The sequence below is a fragment of the Sylvia atricapilla genome, chromosome 8, assembly GCF_009819655.1.
Source record: "Sylvia atricapilla isolate bSylAtr1 chromosome 8, bSylAtr1.pri, whole genome shotgun sequence".
Taxonomy (NCBI): Eukaryota; Metazoa; Chordata; class Aves; order Passeriformes; family Sylviidae; genus Sylvia; species Sylvia atricapilla.
In genome coordinates, this window is record NC_089147.1 from 5,760,309 (window position 1) to 5,786,293 (window position 25,985).

The 25,985-nt window shown below is 44.0% G+C and overlaps 1 protein-coding gene across 2 annotated transcripts in view; it reads right to left on the reverse strand.

The window, feature by feature from the left end:
- Positions 1-5,081: 5,081 nt before the first annotated feature.
- The window catches only part of GRK5 (G protein-coupled receptor kinase 5), a 154,429-nt gene continuing 133,525 nt past the window's right edge, over positions 5,082-25,985 (reverse strand). For both annotated transcript variants that reach the window (XM_066323495.1, XM_066323496.1), the window contains 7 exons: positions 23,438-23,475; positions 22,536-22,625; positions 21,017-21,225; positions 12,220-12,357; positions 9,762-9,899; positions 8,828-8,959; positions 5,082-8,029 (listed from right to left, as the gene is read on the reverse strand). In XM_066323495.1, coding sequence (XP_066179592.1) covers positions 7,931-8,029; positions 8,828-8,959; positions 9,762-9,899; positions 12,220-12,357; positions 21,017-21,225; positions 22,536-22,625; positions 23,438-23,475 — 844 coding nt within the window. In that variant the 3' untranslated portion in view covers positions 5,082-7,930. The remainder of the gene's footprint in view (positions 8,030-8,827; positions 8,960-9,761; positions 9,900-12,219; positions 12,358-21,016; positions 21,226-22,535; positions 22,626-23,437; positions 23,476-25,985) is intronic.

A 25,985-nucleotide genomic window follows, 5' to 3' on the forward strand; every position in this document is an offset into this window, starting at 1 on the left:
TTCTCCACTCAAGACAATTTGGAGCATCAGTTTTTAACAGATCATATTTAAATTTTATTTGTTACTTTTACTGAATACCAAATGTGAAACAGAATTTCAAAACCCCTAAAAAACAGACTCTGCCTTGGCAGAAACTCGCAGTGTTTCCTCCCCCGGAAGAACCCCATAGACCTGAAATTTCACAGTCAGGCCCATTTATGGTATTTTTCATCTGGAAAGCACCCTGAGGAATTAAAAAAGTTGATGTGCCTTTTAAATTGGATTTCCTTCAAAATAGTGTCATGACTTTCCTCTGAGAAGCTGAGCATCCCATGTCAGAGAGAGTGGAAAAGTCTAAGAAGATTACATCTCCCAGGAGGGAACATATCTAGATGCTGCTGCACAGAAAAGACATGAAGTTACAGAGAGAAAAAAAACCTCAAACCAACAAAACACCAAGAGCTGTTAAGAGAAGAAATAAAATTTCATCTCACAGCCTCTCAGATTGTTAAAACCTTGGGAAAAATGGCTTGGGTTTGTTTGAAAGTGATAATATGCATGACCTGAATTCATACAGTCTATTAACTTGGGTTTTACTGAGTTCAGCTGTTGGATGTAGCTGCTTCTTTCATGCAGATAATCTGTTTTCTCAATGTTCTTCCGTGAAACTTAATGCAGACGCTGCTTGCCATTAGTAGTCTCATAAAAATATTCCTTACGCCTCTCTGAAAAATTCTTCTTTCTCCTCTTATAGAAAAAGCAGTGCATCATCACTTTCCTGCTGGTGATTTATGCAGCCACTCTTCATCTCTGTTTGAGATCTACCTGTGTGGAACACTGAACAGCACCCTTGTGCTGTTGTTTTCCTTCCGTAAATATATTCTCTCTGTCTGACTGCAGCTTAGGCAAAGCAGGGCCTCATAAATCAGGCGGTGCTCACTTCACTTAAAAGCACAGCTCGTGCCTCCTGAAGGCTGCTGTGATTTTGTCACCCTCTCCCTGCACTTACCCCTGAGGCTGCAAAAACTCTGTTGGCTGATGGTGCAGAGGGAGGCAGGGGAGGGAAGGAGATCTCAGGGGAAACACAACCTGAGGAGAACCAGAAGCTGCACAAAGTGGGGCACAACCTCAAGTTGGTTTGTGGTTCCCTCGACCTCTGTGAAGGTGTGGTGGGACAGAAAACACAAACCACATGAAACCACAAAGGCATCCAGGAGAGATGGGCTGCACCCCACATCTCACTGCAACCATCTTCAGGATCCAAAGGACCTGGAGGAATCTCTGTTGGATTAGGTGCCTCATTAAAGCAAAACATATCGTTTTCATGTATTTAAATTAAGGAATTTATTAAAAAAAAAAAAAAAAAAAAAAAAAGAAAGCCAAAAACCCCAATCAAAACAGTGGTTTGATCTAAATACAGCAGCACTGTGACATTACTAGGACATTATGTACGAAGAATCCAAGCAGCCATAGAACACAGAAGCCTTTATCTTCAGTAACAATCTCAAAATGAAACTAACTTCATCAAACAATGTTAAAGATCTCCCTGGAAAGAGAAACAAAACCAAACAGACCCTCCCCACCCCTAACCCTTTGGATATTAGAATGACTTTTTTTTTTTTTTTTTTTGTACAATATCAACAGCCACTAGCTCTTCTAATTGAGAACACTTGCTTTAGTTTATTACAAAAATGATCTGTTGACTCATTTATGAAAGACAACTTTTAACATTGCTTTAGAAGTGTCTGCTCCTCTTATAGACTACAGTATTAGAAGTGCTTAAAAACATTTACTCCTGGATATGCTCTTGAAATTCAATCAGAAGGATATTCTGTGTGTGTTTATATACCAAATATGATTTTTATTTTTTAAAGCAGGTGAAAAGACTAACCCTAATATGAAACTGCAATTTTACAATTTAATTATTAGTCAGATATGGGCAACCACATGATAGTTCATGAAATCTTTAGGTCTATCTACATTGCTCAGAAACACAAAATAAAGTTTTTACAGCTTTCAGCTTCAAAAGGCTAAAATGTTCAGTCTTTTAGAACAGTGTCCAGTGTTTAAAAGAAATGCAATTAAGGGAGACCGCATTCAATACACATGAAACAACTCGTTTGAGCTTGCTAATTAACATATCTAACAGCTGCATGTGGGGTGATGAGAAAGGAAAACACATCTGCCATCCAGCCACTACCTGTGATGTTTCTTCTCTGGGAGTGAATCTTCTCTACAGGACCACTCCAGAAAACCTGGAGTTCCACTCTGGAGCCCACTGACCCCAGGCATGTTGCCTCTTTTGTTTCCAGACCCAGTCTGCCCCAGATCCATCTCTGGGACTTCACACAGCACCTCACTCAATGGGTACCTAGGGAATACTTTGCAGGCTTGGCCAAAAAAGTTGAACCAATGAATGTTATGTTGTTCCCTTCCTCATAACTATTTATCTCCATCCTAAAAACAGAGGAAGTGTTTTCATGTGAATACCACAATTACTGGCCAGCTCTTCTGCAAGAAATGAATACTTAAACATTCACACTGTCACCTCTTTGTCTGCTGGAGATGTCTGACAGAAGTGCAGTTTGTTCTGTTTCAGTATCTCTAAGGAACTAAGACAAACCAATAATAAAAAAGAGTCCTAATTTAGGAGAGTTGTCTCACTAGTCATGTAAATAAAGAGCAGCTATACTAAGCCTATTTCATTTAAATAATAATACAAAGAGTTGATACTGATCTGGTTTATGCACAGACTCCAAAGTGCTTTCCATTGACAGACAGAGAGCATCCCTCCATGTTTGGGAATGGGAAAACAAAATTGCACAGAGGTTTGCCCAGGGCAGTGAAGAAAAACACAGAATAGGAATACAAACCATCACTCCTGGCTCCAATATATAAAGCAAGGAGAATACATATGTGCCAGCAGTAATATTCATGTTAATGAATAGGCAGCAATCTGTTTAAAATTGTTTCTTTCATAAAAGCCCATTTGTCAGTACACCAGCTTAGCTGATCCAACTGCAGCAGATTGTATTTGTATTATCACAGAGACATTTGGGGGAGGTCAGCCCATAATACTATAGCATATTGTTGGCTTTCAGCTCCTTTGATGAAATTTTTTATTTTCCCTAAAGGAAATAATTAAAAAATTCTCTGAACCAATTTCTTTATCTTTTTGGTTTTTGCATTTAAAGAAAGCCAATTATTACCAGCCAGCACTCCAATATTATTTAGCACAAAAGGACGAGTGTCCCGCCCAGCACACAAAAGAGAAGACTTATTTTAAACTGATGCAAAATTTCTCTTAACTTTGGCATGAGGATGTTTGCAATTATTCTCCTTAGTCTAAATCGTTAATGGTATTTTAAATTTAAGTTCATATTTGTGAAAGGCTTGAGATAGACAACCCTAGAATCTCCTGATTTCCATGAAACCACTGAACAGACTGAGTCTTCCAAAATTCACTGCCAAACAAACCTCCCTGCACGATGGAAGATGGTCCATGTGGCAAGAGACAGAAAGGATGTTCTCCCAAAGAAAAATCCAAACTCTTTCCAAAGATTGCATGGGAAATGCCTGATGAATGATCTCCTCTGCACTGAGGAACTTAAGTGAATATGACAAATATTAACTGACCAAAACAATGATCACAACTAATTGTGGAGCAGGAGTGAAAACACCCACATCTTGTTGACAATGGTGCCAGTTCCTGCAGCCACCTGGATGTTGGTGAGAAGCAGCAGCTGTGCTGTGGGGTTGTGCATTTATTGCTCTTCCAGAAAAGCCTGTGCAGGGAGCTCCTGACTGAGCCTGGGATACACAGACCTGGGTGATGCTGTCCATGCAGGCTGGGGGGATCCCTACTTGCCTCATCCAACTGTCTGCCAACTCTGACCCTCAGAGGGACTCTTTGAACCATGGGCCTTGTGTGTGCAGTTCCCAGGTCACTGAAGAAACTCTGACCAACACATGATGACCCCAAGGAAGAACGTGCAGCAGTGTGGTACCAGCTGCCACTGCACCCCTGCTGAAGATTCACACACCGTGGGACTTTGCACACTGTCCTCCAAAGCTCACAGCTTCTGTGTCTCCCTTATCCTGCCTGTGGTTTTATCACTAATGCAGGTCGGTTTCCTGTTGGGATTTTTCAGTTTTTTTCATGGCCACTGGAAAAGATCAACTGGATTTGAAATGTGAGTAAAGAATTCAAGCTGGATCCAGAGGTTTGGGTGAATGACCTCAGGAATCAGTGTCTTCAAATCAGGGTCAGCCAAGTTTGATTCCTGCTGCTGATGGCACTCTCAGCCATAGTTTCTGGGGTGACTGCAAATCGAGGTGGTATCAAGCTGTGTTGATGGAGAGCTGTTATGTCTCTGAACTGGCAGGAACCAGGAGTCCCAAGCAGCAGGGCCAGGTGAACGCTGTGATATTGAATTCTGCAGTCCCTAACACTCGGTTTGATCTGCACTACCTGTTTGGTTTGATTATCTTCACACCTTTCTGAGCTTCACCAGCAGGTTTTTGTTCAGGAACAACATCTGAGTCATGGCTATTCTTGTGAAAAAACTCTTTTTAAATAATCCAGGTCAAGAGTGCACATCTAGGAGGTGTTTTTTTTTTTTTTTCCCTTCATTATTCCTTTGTTTAAAAAAAGCCTCTCATCCAACAGCGGGGAAAAAAATGCTACAAGACACAAGTGAACCTTGAGACACTGCAAAAAATGAATAGCAAACACCTGACTCATTAAAGTCTGTCAACTAATTAGTGTTCATCAGACTACTCAACAAAGATTTAAAAATAAAAGGCATGCTTGCATAATTCACGATCAGATTGCAAAAGAATTCTGATTCTTAAAAAGACCTAAGTTTGCTCATCTGTCTATTTAAAACAAGCAACCAGATCTGAGCATATGTATTTTTTGGAAAGGATTTGGACTGTAACTGAAGAGGAGATAAAGAAAATGAATCAGTCTGGAAAGCTGTGACAGAACTACTCCTTTCTACCCCCTTGTTACGTGCAAACCCATCTCAAAATTCATCTGGAATGAAAATACTAAAAATCTCATTGCAGTGCTCTCCAAGGTTGCATGATGAAACTGTAGGTTTGTTTGGGTTTATTTTTTTCAGAGTTTCCAGTGTTTTTTAAATTTGATTCCAGGCAGCCAATGGCCAAATGCCTGTGGAAGCCTGGCTGTGCAGGGCACTGCCTTGACAGGGCTTCAGCCCCGAGTTCTGGGCCCAAATTGCACCTGGTCACACAATGGAAGCACAAGGACTGTGCTCCTACTCCAGCTTTGAGTGCAAGGTAAGCTGAAAAAAAATTAAAAAAAAAAATTCCCAACAAAAATGAGAAGCAAAAAAACGAAATTCTGCAGGTTTTGTTGACAAGAAGATCCCTAGGACTGGTCATCAGCACTTTTGATGCATTTTAAGTCTTCAGGGCTGAGTGCTGAAAGGTTCTGCTGTCCCAGCATGGTAATACTGTTTGTAGTTTGTCAGGACAGAGACACTCAAGGATTGTGGCATGAAATCCCTCTTGACTGGGGTGTTTTTTGTCTCTTCCCTTCCTCTCTCACTGCTCCAGGAGGTGGGATTCAGAGGGCTCCATCCCAGGCTTGATGCCTTCAGGTGCACATAAGCATCCTTCTTCCAGTGCCACCTTGAGAATTCAGGATATCTGACCCTAGCACTGCGTTGTCCAGGTATCCAGGAGAATGAATGCTCTCATCCTTCCAGGACTCTGCACTGTCCCTAAGGCCCCACTGCCAGAGTCCCAGGGCTCCTGAGTGAGGACTGTCCTGGCTGAAAGGAGAGCAGGACAAGGCACAAATGCTGTCATTCACTGTTGTCCCTAAAATGTCATCCACCACTAGTTAAGGCTGGTAGCATCTAAAAGGTGTAAGACCAGCTCTAATCAACACTTGCAATTTGTTCACCAGCTTTCAGCAAGGGATTTGCTGGTATTTCTCAATACTGGGAGAGGGTGAAGAATGAAAATTTTAGTCTTCACATGCCAAATTAACAACATCTCTAAAATCCTGCATTGTCTGTAAGATCTGCAATGCCACCATGTGACATGGGAGAATGGCTGAAGCCTCATCTCCCTGTCTTGACTTTTCTCTGTCAGCTGCTTTATGCAAGTCCCTGTTCTGTCTCTCTGTCTCACAACTTCCAGCTGCTTTACTATCAAAAACACATTCCTGTGTGTTTTGCACTCAGGATTTGCCACTATGAACCTTTTCCCCTTCAGCACTGGCCAGACAGAACATACACATGGCAGTATAATGAATTTTGGCTGTTAAGACTCCCACATTGCTTCCTCGGACCCCAGGGTGCTCCACTACTGGCTTAACAGGATTTTAGACACACCAGGGTGGCTTTCAGATATTTCTGATGACCTAAAGGTTAAAGAAAATTGCTGTAAAGAGTATGGGGAATCAACACACTCTACAGAGCATTCCAGGCTGTAGAGATGCTGCCTGCAGCTGGGGGCACAAAGGTTTTCCAATTCCTGTGGAAGGGAAGTAACCATATTTTTGATCTGGTGTTCTCAACAATAATAGTGAAACACTTGAGGAGAGCATGATTCTGATGCCTGAGGTACTGCTACTGATCCTGCCTGATCCTGTTCATCCTAATGGGGACAGAGCTTTTGTCAATGGTTAAAGGGTCCTGGACAAAGAATGATGGAGCTGGAAGTGGGAGTTACTGTTTCATACTGGCATTTTATTCAGTTGAGGATGTGTCAGGGGATGTTTGTATGACACATGGAATTATTTTAAGTGCAGGCACAGCCTGTAGGTTCTGCTACTGCCCAAAAGCATTTCAGATCCCACTCTGAACGTCCACAGCTCAGCTCTACAAAGCTGTCACAAATCTCATGGTTGGCACAAACCAGACTGCTGAACTTCTCTCCTGCTGCCTCTTTGATGTGGGCAGCTGTGGAAAGACCTTGGGCTTCTGCAGGATGGAGAATACTTTGAGCTTTGCTCTCATTTCAGCAGGTGCAGGTTTGAAGTCCTAGAAAAATAAATGGACATTTGCTTTCCTGGTCACCTCTCCCTCAGCTTTGTTCTACCTGTCGTTAGACACAGCACAAATACTAGTGGAGGAAAAGAGCTTAAAACAGGGCTCCCTTTCTAACTAAAAAGCCTTTGATGGAATAACAGCGTAAGTGCAAATCTCAGCTGTGCTGGTCTCAAGACATCACAAACCTTCAGCATAGCAAGTAGCATTCCTGAATGCATCAAGATCTTGTCTTTTAGCATTTAATGTGACACATTACAAATCAATGAAGAGGAGAAATGTATGCAGTGTTGCTGTAAACCAAATATACAGATGTAAAATAATCAAGAATAAACTGTTCCATAAAAATGCGTGTCAATAAACCCCCGTCTGATAAAGTGATTTATGAAGAATTTTCTAGAATTGCTAAAAAGAATGATTTCTCGTTTGAGGCTCTGGAAGTCTTGAGTCACATTTTGTTTCTTTTAAAAAAATGTCTTAAAACACATGGCTTTACAGCTGCTGCTTGGAAAATATACACCTCCAAAGTCTGACTTTCATTTAAATACAAATGTACAAAATGTAAACTGAGACAATAGAGAAATTTACAAAACTTTTCTTTAAAAATAATAAAGACAAAATTCAGTTCTAGTATGATGCTATTTAAATACGTGCAAGTAGTCATGTTCATTGAATTTCTATTGCAATGTTCTAAAGAGACAAATTTGATTCACACAGTCTTGAGTGCCACCTCCAAAAACAGACCTGAGTGGAAATTTCTTCTTAAAATGTGAGGCTCCACTGGAAGGAATGGATAGGAAAATCTCCATTTTGGGAGATCTAGATTTTCTTGTTTTCACTCAACGGTGGAGGCTCTCTCATCCACAGAAGCTCCAGATATTATAGTGGAAGGATGCAACATGTTGTTTCATAGGACTGAGTTGGAACTAGCTGCTTCCAGTGGAGTTTGAACTTACGTGATTTGAATTTATGTGATGATTTAAACTGGCCTTTGAATTTGGAGAACTCTTTGAATTGTTCTGATGCTGCAGGAAGAGGAAGAAAATACAATTAGATTTCCACAATATGCCATGGTTTATTTTTAATCCAACATTGTCCATTTTATGGTACTGACTGGACTGCAAGATTCTTGTCTGAAGATCTTTGAATGCAAAATATTCTCCACATTCTTACCTGTAGTCTCTCTAGGTCAGCAGAACCATGGCAGCTCTTGAGGAATGCAGCAAAGAAGACTCATTCGAGCTCCAGGAGCCAAATCAATTCACTGCAAAATGTCAGTATCTGCTAAATCTGACTAATACAGAGAATACCTGCCAATGCTCAGGCATGGCTTTCACCCTACAGAAACAGACCAGTCTAAGAATGTCATTGACATTTGCAAGTGGTGCCATTGTGCCTCATGAAAGCTGAACATCATGTTTTATCCAGGCTGCTCTTTTCTTTATTGTCTTGGTTTCCTGCCATGACTACCTCCCTCAAAATGTGTATTTTCCTTTTTTTTTTTTTTTTTTTTTAATACATAAATCAAGGATTTTTACGGGGAACTTCTTAAATTCATAGAACAGTTTCAAAAGGCATTTCAGCATACCACTGAAAAATAGGTTGGGTAAGAAGTTTTCAACTGCTGGAAACAAAACTCACGAGCAACACTGGAACTGCTGGTGGCAAAAAAAAAAAATCACACAAGGTAGATGAAAAACTTGGGATATGGAGGTAAATGTGAGAGTCAGCCCTCTCTAAGATGTACTGCCTCTCTCCTAGAACAGGACAGTGAAACCAGGCATCTACAGGAGCTTCCTGGTCTTAGTCATAAAAGATCTCACCTGTCGCTTAAATATTCTCTGTAGCAATCCTTTCTTGGGTGGCTCTGGGGGGTAGCTTTTGTTTAGGTCTGGTGAAATAGTACCATTTGGTCCAAATACATTCAGCTCCTTGAAGCACTCTGTTTCTATCATCTAGTGGAATATAGTGAGAGAGAGAAAAAAAGGAATTATTCATCTGCACTAAATAAATTCCAGTAGTGCTAGGTCCTTCAAAGTCAGCAGTGTGTGAGGAGAGTTAACAGTTGGATTCCTGCTAGTGTCTGTAGATGGAATATAGAGTGTATGAAAAACAGGCTGAGTCTGCTCTGTGTGTTTGCACATCAGACTTGCCAGAAGCTGCCCCACAAGATCACTTTCTGTTCTTTCCTTTAGCATTGTAGGGAATATCAGGCAAAGACAGGCACTCTTACAAACCCTCAGTTATTAGAACCCCTCTGCCAAAGTGGATCTGCTGTTTGATGCAGAGCTGGACTCTGAAATCCACTGTTGGCTGTGTGTTGATATCAAACAGAAACAAAGACCCAGACATAGAAATGCTGGAGGAGCTCAGGGTCCAGAATTAACTGCTGCAGCTGGGACTGTGCAGACCCTGTGAGAGCAGGGTCACCAGTGGAGGATCCTTCTGTTAAGGACTTCCAATTGTACCACAGAAGATGCTGAGAGCTGTCGAAACACCTCTGTAGAAACCCAGGGGGAGGAAGTACAGTAGGATCCTTGCCAATTTACACAAATACACAGAGCCAACAGATACAGTCACCTGAACCTGACATCTGTGGTACATTACAGATCTTGAAAGAGGCCATTTGTAACTCATGAAAGCATTAGAGTCTGGCAAGTTATCCAGTAGCTATATATTACTGCAAACATAGAGCTCCTCTTAAACCATCTGTGTTATGGGGTTTATTGCAGTAATTTTGCTATGATACATCCTTACCTCATTTTGCCATGGAATAGACACTGATCCTGTGGAAAACTTGGAATAGAAATCGTCATCTGTTTGGTCCAGGTTAACTCCTTTCACTGTGGAGAACTGCTCAATGTCTAACACATCCTTGCAGTACACTGCTCTGGGCTATGTCAGCAGGAAAAAAAAGGAGAAATGACAAGAGGAAAAATATTTCTGAGTTGGACCATGTGCTTTCATTCACAGATTCAGTCAAGTGAGAATGTCTAACAAGTGTGTGTCTGCATCCTCCTTCTCCAGACTTGCTCTGCCTGCATGTTTATCATCAAAGGCTGACTTCACTTTAAGCACATTAAGCTTCCTATTCTGAAGTCCTCAAAGCATCAGTCAAAGTGGGTTTTAGTCATCCATGTACCATCTGGTTAAGAGGTGAGAGGAAAAGGACAGAAAGAGCCAGAAAAGAAAAATGGAACCCCTCAGTTGTCTTTTCATTTAGAGAGGGAACAACAGAAAACCAGAATGTTTATGAGTGGCACACTGGAGAGAGCTCTGAAAAGAGGCCTCCGATGGAAGTGCCCTCCTGCCCAGATAGCTGTGAAGCTTGCACCTTAAAAATTTAAAGGAATGTATCCTAATTGCTAAAGAAAACAGACGAGGTTTGGCATTTATCCATTGTTTTTATTAATAGCTCAGCTGCTGGAAGCTGCCCAGAATTTACCTCTATTAACTCTTTTAACTTGGCTGCGTTTCTTCAAAGAAAGAGTCAAATGTCTTTGCCTTTCTGAATTACTTCATTTTCTGGGATGACAGAGACAAAACTCTTTGCAGTGACGCAGCTTTGAGCTCGTATTCCAGCAGTCAGCCCCAGGGAGCAGAAAAAATCACCAGTGGCTACCTCTCACAGGCAGTGTGATGCCCAGAGATGCCCCATCAATGGCACAGCCACTCTTTGGTGTGCAGGGATAACTGAGGGGTGCCTTGTGGGACCAGCCTGACCTGCTCAACCCCAGCATGTGTAGAGTTCTACTGTCCTACTGTCTGTCTGTGGCACCCAGTTGTTCAACTGTGCAGTCCCTTATTTATCTAGTTCTGAGCACTGTGACCAAACTAATTGACCTAATTCCTGACAGAAGTCCTTCTTGCTGAAGGCTGTATCCCTCTGCATTCCTGACAGCTGCAATCTACAGCATTTTTGTGGGGATGGAGTAACATAGAAGAGGATGGAGAGACACGGTTTGGATAACAACCTCTGCCATTGGCTATATAGCTTTGGGTGATTCAGCTGACTTCAGTAAAGACTGGGAGATCTATGGATGAAGTGCCAAATAAATTAAATTAGGGGCAGCTCTTGAGCTCCCAATAAATAGCCATAAAAATTTATGTGCCTTTGCTTTTGCAAATATGTCTCTAAGAGGTGCCTTCTAGGCCTTATGTGCTACAGTTTTTATGCACTCTGGCAGATCCCAAATTTGAGCCCAGAATTTTATTATTTTCTACATCAGAAAGAAATAGTAGCTTGTCTCTTATTTCTTCCCACTAAAGCAAGTCATAACACCACAGGCTAATTGGCAGGAATAACTAGGCCGCATAGTAAAATGTAAAGCAAAACCAGAGCAACTAAAGTAAACTTTTGTAGCATTCAAACCACTTTGGTTTGGTTGAGCTTGCAGCAACCAAAGGGAATGGGAGCTGCCAAGATGTTACTTTCCTTAATATCTTAAAATGGCAGTGTTTACTTAGAACCATATGGGGACTTTAAGGATAGAAGCTTCAGCCAGAAAGAGAGCCCTGCAGGAGGGAAATAATCAGATAACTCTGTGCACTGGGCTAGAAACCGACACCACAAAAGGGTGGAAAAAGTTTTGTTGTTGCCAATGCAACAAAGACTTTCAGTATGTGAGCCTGGTGTGTAAATCTGAGTAAGGACCCAGTGTTGGGTTCTGTGCTCCATGAACACCAAAAATCTCCAAATGTTCTCTTAGGTCCAAGGCACCTTCTCTGCTTGAGATGATACTTGACAGCTGAGCCTGGCTCAGATTCTCTACAGAAAACTACCGCTCTCATGATTATCCAGTTCCATAGAGCTCTGGACTTTGTATGTCTGGTTTCACCTCCATAAACCTGTATGCACACATGTGGCTTTCACTGCTGATTGTCCCAAGCATCACCTGGCTCTGAGCACACTTATTTTCACAGTAATACCTTGGATAAGGGAATACAAATGTTCCCAGTGCCTCCAGTGTCATACAGGAAGGCTGTGGTAAGAGGAGTAGGAATGGATCAAGCCCCAGACTGCCAGCCTGCCATCCACATGCCCATAGAGCCCTCTCCTCTTCCTCCCAGCCTCCCCACTCCAGCCCTGCCACTTATCACACCTTCCTGGGGTAGACACCCATGCAGGGAGCAATGACAGTGCTGAGAGAGAGAAGCTATTTTAAAAACAAACCTCTTACAAGAGGCCACGGGGAGTTCTTGCTATCATACTTACATCAGGCACAAAGGGAGGGTCCAGCATTCCTGCTTCTAACCGCTTGAAGTTCATGCTCTTGAAAAAGGGGTGTCTCTTCACTTCTGCTGCACCTTCCCCTTGACATCCCAGCCGCTGCTTCACGTCTTTGGTGAGGAGCTGAAATGTGCCAACAGGAATGGTGAGGGTGTCAGAAAAGCAAGAGCTCCACAAAGGTATTTTTATCTCCACTTGTTTTTGAATGCGCCCACAGGGAAATACAGAGGGGAGTTGCAACTGCTGTTACTTAAAAGCTGAAGTTAAATGGATTAGGACTGCACTGTTCTACATGCTGGTGAAATCCTCAGAAAATCACTTGCTGTAAAGTATTTACAGTCAAAATAGAGACCAATTCTTTTGCCTGCTTTCAGTGAACTCTTTCAAGAGGAGGTCTGACATCCCTACTAACATATAAAGATGCACATTCATAAGTTCCACGCGCTTTGTCTCAATTCTTTTGGTTTTGTTTTTTATGTTTGTGAGAATAATTTTCCCTCAGAAGAGCAGGTGCTCAGGAAAAACCAAAAATACCAAACTGTATTTCCCTCACCTACTGCACTACATTCCAGTGCATCACATGACACATTGAACCAACCCTTTTACAGTCATGGGCTTATCTCTGCTGAGCTCAAGGGGAGTTCCATCCATGGAGCCAGTGCCCAGTAATCACCCTCAGTTCTGCCTTGTTTGTTTTCAGAGAAGGGCAGTGCACAACCCCCACCTGCTACAGCAAGTCCTGCCTGTTTCCTGGGTACCCATAAGGGAGCAATGCCCACCAAGTGAACTCAGCATCCTCGGTCTGTCAGATAAGCAAGATCATGAACAGAAACACTGTGATATTTACAGGGGAGACTCTACAGCACCTTCCAGGGCAAGAGAGCTGAGAGGGACCTTGGATAAGAGCATGTCACAAACAGACAAGGGGGAATGGCCTTAGACTGAAAGAGGGCAGGTTTAGATGGGATATTAGAAAGAAATTCTTCTTGGAGTGTGATGAGGTCCTGGCACAAGTTGAAGCTGTGAGAAGACTTTGAGTCCTCATGGTCCTGAGACTAGGATTTTTGTTGTAAGGGGTTTTTGGTGGTGTGTGTGTTTGTTTGTTTGCTTTTTAATCCTAACAGTTTTATCCTCTAGCCTATTTGAAGATGGTCGCTTTGGAATTTCCAGTCAGAAGCTGTGAGAAGCTCACAGAAGCTGCGGCTGCCCCATCCCTGGAGCTGCCCAACTCCAGGCTGAACAGGGCTTGGAGTGTCCCTGCCCGGGGCAGAGGGTCAGACCGGGCGGTGTCTAAGATCCCTTCAACACAAACCTTCCTGCGATTCCATCAGCGATCCTGAGCCGCCCGGGCGGTGCCGCCGGGAGGCAGCAGAGGAAAGGGAAGGGCAGCAGAGAAAGGGCAGCAAAGGGCGGCAGAGAAAGGGCAGCCCGGCGGGGTCGGGCGGCGATCGCTGCCCGGGGAAGGGGCCGGGAGCGGGGCCCGGGGCTTTTCCCAGGGCACAGGGGACGGGAAGGCTCCCGCCTCTCCCCCGCCGCCCGCAGTCGGCCGCAGAAGCAGCGCTCGCCCTGCCCGGGCGGGCTGTGCACGGCAATGGCACCGCCAGCATCAGCAGAGCCCACGGCCGCGGGCCGGGCACAGGTGGGCTGTCTCTGAGCCCGGGCAGGCACCGGGCCCGCGGGAACAGCCCCGGGAGAGTCCCCGGGACCGGCCCGGCTGCGCACGGTGGGATGCAAACACCTTTGGCAAGGCTGGGAGCAGTCCCGTGTTCCGGCTGCAGCCCCGCAGGAGCAGGACGGGAGCCGGGGAGGCTCCCCTATGGGGCAAGGCTGCCTGGAGATAGATACTGCTCGTGTGCCCAGCTCAGGGTCTGTGTGCTCTGCTCAGGGATTGTGTGCCCAGCTCAGGATTGTGTGCTCTGCTCAGGGATTGTGTGCCCAGCTCAGGGATTGTATCCCTAGCTCAAGGTTGGTGTGCCCAGCTCAGGGTCTGTGTGCCCAGCTCAGGGATTGTGTGCCCAGCTCAGGGATTGTGTGCCCAGCTCAGGGTTGGTGTGCCCAGCTCAGGGTTGGTGTGCCCAACTCAGGGTTGGTGTGCCCAGCTCAGGGATTGTGTGCTCTGCTCAGAGATTGTGTGCCCAGCTCAGGGTTGGTGTGCCCAGCTCAGAGATTGTGTGCCCAGCTCAGGGTTGGTGTGCCCAGCTCAGGGTTGGTGTGCCCAGCTCAGGGTTGGTGTGCCCAGCTCAGGGATTGTGTGCCCAGCTCAGGGTCGGTGTGCCCAGCTCAGGGATTGTGTGCCCAGCTCAGGGTTGGTGTGCCCAACTCAGGATCTGTGTGCCCAGCTCAGGGATTGTGTGCCCAGCTCAGGGATTGTATCCCCAGCTCAGGGATTGTGTGCCCAGCTCAGGGTTGGTGTGCCCAGCTCAGGGTCTGTGTACCCAGCTCAGGGATTGTGTGCCCAGCTCAGGGTCTGTGTGCCCAGCTCAGGGACTGTGTGCCCAGCTCAGGGTCTGTGTGCCCAGCTCAGGGATTGTGTGCCCAGCTCAGGATCTGTGTGCCCAGCTCAGGGATTGTGTGCCCAGCTCAGGGATTGTATCCCCAGCTCAGGGATTGTGTGCCCAGCTCAGGGTCTGTGTGCCCAGCTCAGGGACTGTGTGCCCAGCTCAGGGATTGTGTGCCCCAGCACCTTCTGCCTGGGCTGCTGTCTTGGTGGCTGAGGCATCAGCCCAGCTCAGCTGGCTCATCTCACTGAGGGGGAACTTGGAAATTGTGTGTTGTTAATGTCATGTTGTGCTCTCTTCCCTGGTGCCTAGCTAGAGCGGGGGTTTCTTGTCCTTATCAGGGATTTCCAATGTCACACCTTTTTAGGCTTCTCTGAACACTCTGCTACCACTGGGGCATTTCTACCATCTGGGCATTGATGGTTTTCTTATCTGATTTCCAACAGCCACCTCAGCTCAGTGTTGCTGGGGGCCTCATTTGCAGCCTGAGATGGCAAATGGCTTTGGCAATCCGTGTGCCCCATGGGTACAGAGGCCACCCTCCAGCCAGGCCTGAGAAAGCTGCAGTGGCAGCAGCCAAGTCAGAAATGGTGGTGAAGGGGTTTGTAGACATAAGAGTTTTCTGCTCAGGTCTTTCTGCCTCAGCAGCAGCAGCAGCAGCAGCAGCAGCAATAGCAGGAGACTGAATGGTTGGAGGAACGGGTTTAAAGCCACTGCTACTGGCCACAGTAGAAACTTTCAGCTTCCAAATAGCAACATCTCTTTCTTCCCCACAGTTTCCTCTGCCTCTGATGCTGTCTAGGTGGTGACATCTGGGCTGACAGATCACAAGTGGCTGATCCATAAATGTAAAAAGACTTGAGGAAACATCTGTATGCCTTGCCATTCTCTGAGCAGAGAGATTCACATGATACTGTACCACATCCATCTGGCTCACTGCAAAAAATCTGTCTCAGAGCACTTCTCTGGACTCTGCTTTCCCTGCTAGAAGGAAAGAGGGATGCTTTGCTTTCAAATAATTGCATTAGACTTTGAGTTCTCATGGTCCTGAGACTAAGATTTTTGTTGTAAGAAGGTTTTTTTGGTTTTGTTTTTTAAATCCCAACAGTTTTATGCTCTAGTCTGTTTGAAGATGGTCACTTTGGAATTTCCAGTCAGAATTAGGCTTGCTCTATTCTGGTTGGGCAAAGAATTCAGACTTTCTTTGATTAAAACAGTTCTTTTAATCTTTTTTTCTCATGTCAATAGGACTTTCCTGATGGATGGAAAGAAGAATCTGAAAGCAGAAAGACCATTTTTAGTACCTATGGCTCTGAAATACTTTTGGAAATGATGCCTTGAACCTTTCCGGAACAGCTGAGGGGCAAGTGGTGGTAGGAAGGGGTAGATTTGGACTTGCCTGGAGATGATACAGGAGACCTGTGCAATGTCTGCTCTCCAGTCTCTCCAGCTCTGAAGGGATGAAAAGGGGGTTATTTCCCATCCCTGCAGTCAGGATTCTGGGCTAAGTGGGGAGACCAAGCTGATCTGTGAATTTGGCCTTGTCAGGCTGTAAGATGTTTGGAGTGTGCGGTCAGAGAAAAGGGTAGCTGAGGACAGAAAAAGGCTGCCTGGGGATTCCTGGGTTCCTCTATGACAAACAAGGGAGTATTCAGTAACTTCAGATGCAAGAAGGAAGTTTCTGGAGCATGAATGCAGTTGGTTGTGGGTGGCTGGCCACTGCTGGCTGAAAGACACAAAAGGGAACAAGCCACTGGGAATAGGCTGGGACTGAAAGAACACAGAAAGGAGAGGATTCTCCTGCAAAACCCTGCTGCAGGGGAGCAGCTGCCAGTCTCTTGAGAGTCTCAATGGAGAAAAATGTAAGAAATAAATGGAATTTGAAAAGCTGTAAATGCAGCCAGCTCTAGAGGTGGCAACAGGTGAAACCAGACATTCTTCCTGGCTTCTGTTGTGGACATCAAGACATAACATGGACTGGAATATTTTCCAGAAGGGAGAATTCTTCCTTTCATCAAGGAATAATGAGTCTTTTACCATTTCCTGCAACCCCAGCAGCTTTCTGCAATAGTAAACCTGTGCAAGAGCCTGGAATATGCATCCCATTTGGGAATCTGACATGAAAAAGAAAATGGAGATAACAACAGTATGTTGTAACTCATCTCTACACTTTTGTTTAATTCAGTTTCAAAGGGTTTGTTTAATATGAATAGAGAGCAGAACAAAAGCAACTCCATCAGGCTGATGACAAGCCCTCCTGGGACAGCAGTGCAAGGGACCCCACTGAACACAATTTAAATGTAATTTTACAGTAGAGCCTGCAGATAGTTCACAGAGTTTCAAATCTGGAGATGGCCTGGGCCACCCAACCATGCATGAAGTTAATGCCAAACAGCAGAACTGTCTGTTCTGGTAAAAAAAGGCTCCAGCTGACACTGGACATTTCGGTTTTAGTCTACAGAGTTCATGGGCAGAGCATGACTAGAACAGGACTTTCAAAGAGAGTCTTGAGTAGCAGCAGTGAAGTTCCATCAAGATCTTGATATAAAGAGCTCTCTGATACTTTCATGTCACTCTTTTGATCCCCACTGGGGATTCAAACTCTGCAGTGTCTGAGGCTTTTTTCCATGACTTTGTTTTGCTTCCTTTACAAAAAGAAACAACTGTTGTGAGGATTGCTAAAAAAAGCCCAAAGTCCCCAAAGCACTGTTTTATCTTCATGTGATCAGTCCATTCATATCCAGATCATACCATGAAATAAATAATTCCAAGTTCTAAGATGTTAGTCCTAAAATTATAAGAGTAAGGAAAACAAAAAATTGCCACTCATGAAAGGAGACAAGGGGAATGCTAAAAGCATTTCCATTGACCCAGCTGATCAAGCAGTTTAAGGAATCACCTAGCTGAAGTTCAGCCCTGACACTGAAGGAAACATATTATTTTAAGCAGTTTTTAGAGCATAGAAAAGCAATACTATGATCAATTACTAAATGAGAGAAGAGAGATGAAAGAGCAGTTATCCTTGGGCACTGATAAACTTCAAGGTGTCATAATGTTGGTTTCCATGGGGTGAAAGCAGCAAGGAGGGATGGCAGCAGGCAGGAGTAGCTGTATGATGACAGAGGTCCTGATGGTAAGTGAAGAGCAGGAAATAATGTTTAAGGAAAACAGAACCCATTGTCTTTTAGTTGGTTGGGGTGGGGGCACTTTGAAAAGGGAATGGAGATCAGAAACACGGAACAGCTGAGGCTGGAAGCCACATGTGGACATGGTCTAGTCCAACCCCTCTGCTCAAAGCAGAGTTTCCTAGAGCAGGTTGTTCCAGACTTGTCCAGCTGGGCTTTGGGCATCTCCAAGTGTGGAGACTACACAGCCTCTCTGGCAACATGTTCCACTGTTTGGCTACCCTCACCATGGAAAAAAATGTTTCCTAATATTCAGAGGGAACCGAACTGCTCCTGAGCCTCAGTTTGTTTCCTTGCTTCCTGTCCTGTTATGGGACACCAAACCAAGAGTTTGGCTCTGTCTTCTTTACACCCTCCCTTCAGAGATCCCTTGTGTAGGGTAAAATGGGAGCTGCAGGGATAAAAGATGTCAGGGAAGACAAGTCTGTGGGAAATACAGACAAGCAGGGCACTGAGAGAGTGACAGAGGAGCACAGCAGTGTGGGCCCATCCAACACGGCTGACTTGAATGCACTTCAAGTCACATCTCTGGATGCATGACTGCACTTGTCAGGGAAAACATGCATGTACATCAATGAAGTATGAGGCACAACAACAACAAACACGGAGCATTTCCTAGAAAGACTGGATTTTTTTCACAGAAAAAACACACCAGGAGCAGCTATGTTATATGGGAACTATGGGTTGGGGAGCTTCCCAGAAAGCCAGCTGCCCCTGTTCCTAATTATTTGTTATTCATCTCTGCTTCAGTCCAAAATGAGGTCTGATTTATGGGAAATTACTTACAAAATGGAACATGGAAATATGGGATGGATGATGATTAATGGGAGCTATGATATGTGCCTGCAAAAATGCAAAAGGGCACAAACATCCAGGAGGGGAGGGTTGACGTGGGGTGACACTAGAGGGTTTTCCTATGAGTAAATGAATAAAGACAATGCATTTCCTGGTGGTGATGCTATTAGCTCATGAAGTAAGCTCTGAAGAGAAGTTTTGGGCAACATGGTGGGAAACATTTCCTCACTCCTGCCCCAAAGAGTCCACTAAGGGAAAGCCTTTTGTGCTGAAGGCACAAGTTTCATTTATGTATTGCAACTTCTTGTTTCATTTTGCAGATATGATGGGTACTTTATTACTCTTTTGTTTCCTTGTTAAGATGCTGATGCAAAGTAACAAAGTTCTGGCTTTCAATATAAAAAGCAAAAAGAAATTGAGAAAATATGTTTGAATAATGGATTTTTAAAAAAGCATCACTTGTTAAAATAAATTGCTTTTGGATGGGAAACTACAAATGCCATCACACTCAGTATTAGGACTCAGACTCTTCCTGCCTCAAGATATTAATGCTCAGAAAAGGAAAGGTTATCTTTGGATCCATTAATAGTTTGCACAAACCACCTCAATAAACATGCCACATGATTGGACAGGGAAGTAGTAGTGATCAAGTTTTCAGGAATAATTTATACACAGTCCAAGCTTCCCTGAGGCAAGAGAAAGAACTAGATGATCTCCTGAGGTCCCGACTCTCTGAAACCAGAGCCTCCACGGCTGGAAGATGAAAATGACCACTACAGTGTGATGACTGTCTGCTGTCCTGGGAGTGTGGTAGATCATCTACAGCACTGTCCCATCAATGCTACATTTAATTCTTCTCAGCTTTAAGTTCTCATGGTTATTTTCAAAGTATTATGTTCATTCTGTTATGCAAGGGACATAAAGAGTAACAAGAAGAGCTTTTACAGGTATGACAGCCAAAAAAGGGGGGGTTGGACTATGTGATCTTTAAAGGTCCCTTTCAACCCAAACTATTCTGATTCTGTGCTCAAGCAGCAAGGTAAAATGTTTGCCTCACATCTCCATTTCAGATGAACAGCAGGACACACATGGATTCTCTGCCACTCCAGCAGACACTGCTCCTCACCTGGTGAGAGCTGAGAAGAGAGAGGCAGCCTGCTGGGCACATGGGATGGTCTGTGAGAGCCCACGGCTGCCCCACATCCTCCCGTGTCAGCTTCACTGGGGGCTCTGCATCACCAATTATGGGCAGAGAAGGGCCCGGAGCATCTATCAAGAGTGATGTCAGTTAATTACCACCCCGAGGATTCAGGAATGACTTGGTGCACTGTGAGTTAATGACTTCCAGGCATGATACTTGGCAGTGCTACCATTATTATTTTGCAAGGAGACTTCAGTGTCTCTTCATGCAGCCAGCCAACCAGAGTGTTGTGGATCTGCTCTTTGCTTGCCTGTTGCACAAGATATTGGTGAAACCCTCCCTACCTATTTTCCTCCTCTTCGTTCTCCCTCTACCAGCAAACACAGATAGGTCATTGTCTCCAAAGGAGACTTCACTCGTTAGCAAACAACACCCAGAAAAAGGCCACATCCTTTTCCAAATTACAATTCAGCCTCCTAAAGATGGATGTCAACAAGACATTGATGAATTCAGACGCAGCTTTGAGATTTCTCTGAGGGATTGAGGATTTCCATTGTCAGACATGGCTATTGTGCTACGAAAATGACTCCCAGCTGAAGGAGTGAGAAAACATTTTGAAGAACAGCTCAACAGTATTAAGAAAAGCTGGATACCCTGGCACCTCGGGGGAAAAGCTGCTAACAAAGTTAGTGAGATGGGTTGGGACAACATTTGAGTGTCACAATAATTTCATTGCATAATCTTTGTCCTGCTTACCCCCAGCTCTCACCAAAGACAATGGAAGCGTGGGGTTTGCAGTTCCTTGCAGGAGACAATCAGGTTCTTGCATCATCAAGCCCTTTTTTATTTTTTTTCTACAAGGTTATAAAAGACAGAAATGCATTCTTGACTGCAAACTAACATCCAAAGTCTCATGAGAACAGATATTGCTCCCTTGGCCGTAAAACTTTGGAGAGGGCTCAGTATGACCGTGATGAATCTCATGGAGAAACAAGCCCAAATAAACACAGTTTGAATGAATAGAGAATGCAGTCATCCCCATCCACAGATGAGCTTGGTTAGCCCTTGTTTCTGCAGCCCCTCTATGGCACTGTGTTACTGCTCAGACCATGTCAGACACAGCTTGTTAATGAACCTCCCCACTGGGCCTTCCAGCCCCTTACCATTTTACAGATGGACTTGGCCTCCTCAGAGAACTTATGGGAGTACACCTCCTCTGTCTCCAGCACTCTTCTGTCCACTTCTTCCCTCTTCACCTTCTCTTTCCTTCCACGGAATGGCGATTGCCCAGCAATCATTTCATAAATGAGACAACCTAACCCCCAGTAGTCAGGGCTGAGTGTGTACCTCTGGTTGTTCAACACCTCTGGAGCTGTGGAGGAGAGTGAGATGCCTTGTGGAAATGCTTGGTATTTACACAGGCAAAGCACTTAAATGCCTACAAGTTTCATTTTGGTGACTGAATACACATGCACAGAGAATGGTGGGTAAAATACAGAAATATCTCCTGATTTCAGTTGAGGGCATTACAGGAAATGCAGCATGCCACATGCCATGGTGTTCTCTCTACATGCGACATGCCTTGTGCATGCTGTCTTCTGACTTCTCTATCAACCCAGTCCAATTAAAAAAAAACCCACTAAATTAATTGGATCTAAATATTAAGCAGAGAGGTAATTTAAAGAGTTCCTCCAGACTTCTCCATTTAGGGAAGAAATGAAATGCAAAAACACATCCTGTAAACAGCCGTGACATTTCTTCAAAAGCAAATTCTGTCTCTTTGGTCAATTCATAGCTTTTCTTTCTGCCCTTTGAAGAAACCCCCACTCCATTAATTTTGTGTTGCAACCACAGACAATGCTTTTGGGCAGAGAGTCACTGTCTTGCAGGCACCCTCACCTCCATGCATGGGTACAAGCACACGTGCTCACGAGCACAGAGCCTTAGTGTGCACGCAAACTTACACTGGGGTAACAAAATTTAGACATGACAACTGATTTGCTTGCTTTCATTAAAGTCTCCATATGGTGTAACAGTGGCTCACATCAGCTAGTTTCTATTCAGTCAAATAAGCATAAGCAATTTTTACTCCAAGAAATATGCCCACCCAGAGAATGCATGAAAATAATGACATTGAGTTTAGAAAACAGATCTAGTTAAATAAGGGAGTGCAGGTTTTTGTTGGTTTTTTGCTCTGGGTTTTTTTTTACCAATGTACAAATCTCTACTCGTCTTTTGTGCAGCCTCCCCTGCACATAGAGAAAAACCCAAGATGACCCATGTCAGGATGACCATGGGTGTGGACTTACCCATTTAACCATAAGCACAAAAATACATTGTAACTCCTATACAAAGCAGCAACTAGGAAGAAACCTTTATTTTGGCACATAACCCTCCTAAAATTAATCAACACTAAAATCACTAGACTCTCTCCCCTCTCGATTTTCTTTGCTGATTTAAGGTTATAGACCAGCCTCACTTAGAGCTGTAGAGGTCCAGCCTTTCATCCTTTTCTGATTTTCACTATCAGGATTTCTGTGGGAGTTGCTGCATGGATATGAACTGGACCCAGCTGAATGTGAATCTTTTTTATTCCTTTTCTTAAGCTTACTTGGCAGAAATATCTCTAAAATTCAAGTAACCTCAGCAATTTTTTAAAAAGATGAGCTGTGGAAGACTTACCCATATACCCTACTGTTCCTACTCTTCCACGGATTGATTCACCCTCGGGGATTTTAACAGCTAGACCCAAATCAGATATTCTAATATGGCCTGGAAGGAAAAAAGAAACAAAACAACACAAAGCAGATATAAGAACATGACCCAAATTAGTCCAAAACCCACAGCTGTGGTCATTGCTAAAATACTCCTGCAATTTACTGCTCAGACATTTTTAGAAAAGAATGTTCTGAATCACTGAATTGGAGCAGTTTCATTGATATGGAAAAGAGGAATTATTAAGGGCAGTACAACATAGCGAAATAAATGTTAACAGTAAGGCTGTGGACTGCAGTGGATTGTATTAGGTATTTTAAAACCAATGAAAATAGGCAGAGAGAAGCCTGCTGTGGGGAAGTATCTTGAACTGATCACAGAGGATGGATGGGCTGACACAATTCTGTAACTCTGTGATGGCAGAAGAGGCTACATCTGGTCTGCAAGTCAGCACGAGATTTGATTATTGCTGCCTTCAGCAACGAACGGGTACCTGGGTCTGCATAAAGCCAGACTTGGCTCAGCAGAGGAGGAAAGTACTTTCAAAAATGGAGAGGGAAGCACAAGTTAGAAATTAGAACTCCCTTTGTGTTGCATCAGCCTTGCCACAAGGATGGAAAAACAACAAGGCAAGGCAGAGAGCCCCAGCAGTGCCGAGCTCTTGAGAACAGCCCCTGCTGAGGGCACGGCTGCTTCCTTCCATCTGTGCACCGAGCTCCAGCAGCTCACCCACCCCAGGACAGGAATATTAGTGTATGCTGAGCCTCTTAATCACTTCAGAGCATTATTTGTCTTTGTACAATATATAGCCTAAAACTAACTTAATCTACTTTACTGTGAAAGCATCTCTGTAAACCTCCGAGACTTACCATAATCATCCAGCAGGATATTTTCTGGCTTCAGATCTCTGGAAATGAGAGATAGCAGTTATGGATATGAAGCTGGTTTTGATAACATAACCATACAACTGAGTGAGTGCATTTATTACTCGTAATAAACCAGCTGAGTGTCAACTCAGACAGCAAGGAACTCCTGAAACCAATACAACCTTTTACAACTCACTTCACAGATAGACTGAAACCATATGTCTTTTTCTAAACTGGAGTTACGATTTTTCACTAAGCCAAGCTTTTAGTTCCTAATCTACCCTATAATGGACTCATCCATCTAGTCCTGTAAACCCTGTAAATGAACCCCTACAGTCCTCTGTGGTGTTAAATCTCTGTAACATTTTCTGTTATAAAATCTTACATTTTAAAAAAATAGATTTTATAATAGTTTATTTACATGTGAAAATGGAAATAGCAATTTGTTGGGCTCAAATTTTCTGTCTGGCATCTGACTCAGACTAAATATGTGAATGTGTGTCCATGCACTTGCACACATGTGCAACAATTTTGTTGAGTTTGGAAAATGCGGGGCAGAGGGGGGAATGCTGTGCCCAGATAAAGGTTCTTCTTACAAACATTTGTGAAACTCTAGTGCTTGTGTGGTTTGGAGCAATGCCATGAAAATTGGCAAGGTGGTCAATCTGATGTCAAAGATGTGCATTTCACTGTTCTTGAAAAAAAAAGTAAAAAAATCCCCAAATCTGGGCAAGGTATAAACTTCTGAAGTAAATAATCTCAGTTTTCATATATTTAGCAGAACCTTGGCAGATCATTCTTCTGAAACGTTTGTCTGCAGAAAACCTGCTCCACCAGCTGCTGCTTTGAGATGCTTTCCAGCCCAGCCCCTCCTTGACCAAGGCTGTTTTCCAAACCTTTCCAAGTTCAGCACAACTCTGCTGCCATTCTTGGGCTGCTGTTGAGGTGGGAGCCAGGCAGGCTCCTTCCCTTCCTGCTCATGCCAGAGTGGGAATGAAGCCAGCCTGGGAGATGGGACCAGAGGTGTCAGAGGGGAGAGATGGACATGCTGGGCAGGGAGTGTCCCAGAACAGCCCCAGGACTGGGCTGTGCTGGCTCAGGAGCCTGAATGAGGCACCAGCAGCTGGGTGAGGCACGGAAAACAGCATTGCTTCAATTCACCACATCATGCCCTGGCTTTTATCTCAAGACAGTGCTTAGGCTGGTGCAAATCCAAGCACTGCTTGGCCTCTTCTTTTTGTAAAGCCTCCTTGCATCTGTGAACCAGCTTGGTTCTGTTAACTTCCCAGCAAGAGGCATTTCTGTGCAGAGAGCAAAGAGCGGGTGTGTGCAAGAGAAACCCTTGCACCAGGGAGCAGGGCAGAGCACAGAGCCTGTGCAGGAGCCCACCCCACCCCTCAAGCTGTACCATTCCAGTATCATGAGTTCTCCTCTGCATGGGAGGCGGGTATTTTACACTTTTGACAATGCCAAGATGAGAATTTTGAAACTTACCTTGTTTTTATTTATGACTGCAAGCAAGAACACAGAGCGCTGTGAGCAATCTCCTCTTCTTGCTTGCTTCAGACCTTCCTGACCTCCAAGATAAACCTCACCCAGTGCCCAGTGGTATTAAGCCTACTTTTCAAATAAACAATGCTGAAATATATGAAGGGCAGCTGAATACTGAGGAGAAGCTGTGATTTTGTTTAACATACCACTGTGGGCTTTCCCTGCCTATCAGCAGAAGGTTTCCAATGCTGCAGCAGCACAGTGAGGGGCATTATCTATTTATTTGTGAAAATGTGTTCTAAATCCTGTAAGAATCATTTCCTTGAAGAACTCAGCCTTCATCGGTTACTTCATCTTCTGCTCAGCAGTTATTAGTCCCACTTATAACTGTAACTGGGGGCCAATGATAAGAATCTTATGTGCAATTTGGGTAATGTTGTCTCTGAATGAGAAAATGAGAGATTCCACAAGGACTCAGAACACCAGTTCAGTTCTTACGGTCCTCTGCGACTCAGGGCAATTAGAGGAAGATTTCCTCCCCTCCCAGACAGCAGCTGTCATTCCTGTTTTCAGACTTCTGGTTCCTCAGGAACAAGGCTGGCTTCTTTTGCATGGCCAGCACTTCCAAGGATTCATGACTGAAATGTCCAGGAGGGATAAAACTCCCTGGTGGACACACTGACATGTAAAGCTGCTTCCCAAAGGCTCAGCTTCCCATTTGTAAAGTAGCCTTGCCCAAACATACTGAAACATAAACTGCTGGCACTGTGCCCATGCTCAAAAGGCAATTGTTTGTGCAGGACAGCCTAAACAACTCAATTAATCACTGTGGACAAGGCTTTACCATGTATTTGTGCAATGCCTGGGACAATGTGAACTTGCTGCTGATTGGAGCTTCCAGGCATGGCTGTAGCATAAATTTTAAAAATTACATACATAAACATATTTTTATAAAACAAAAAAATGTGTTATATATAGATATACATATAAAAATAAACCCAAACCTATAAATAAATAATATAAATAATGTAAATAATATCAATAAATCATATATATACAC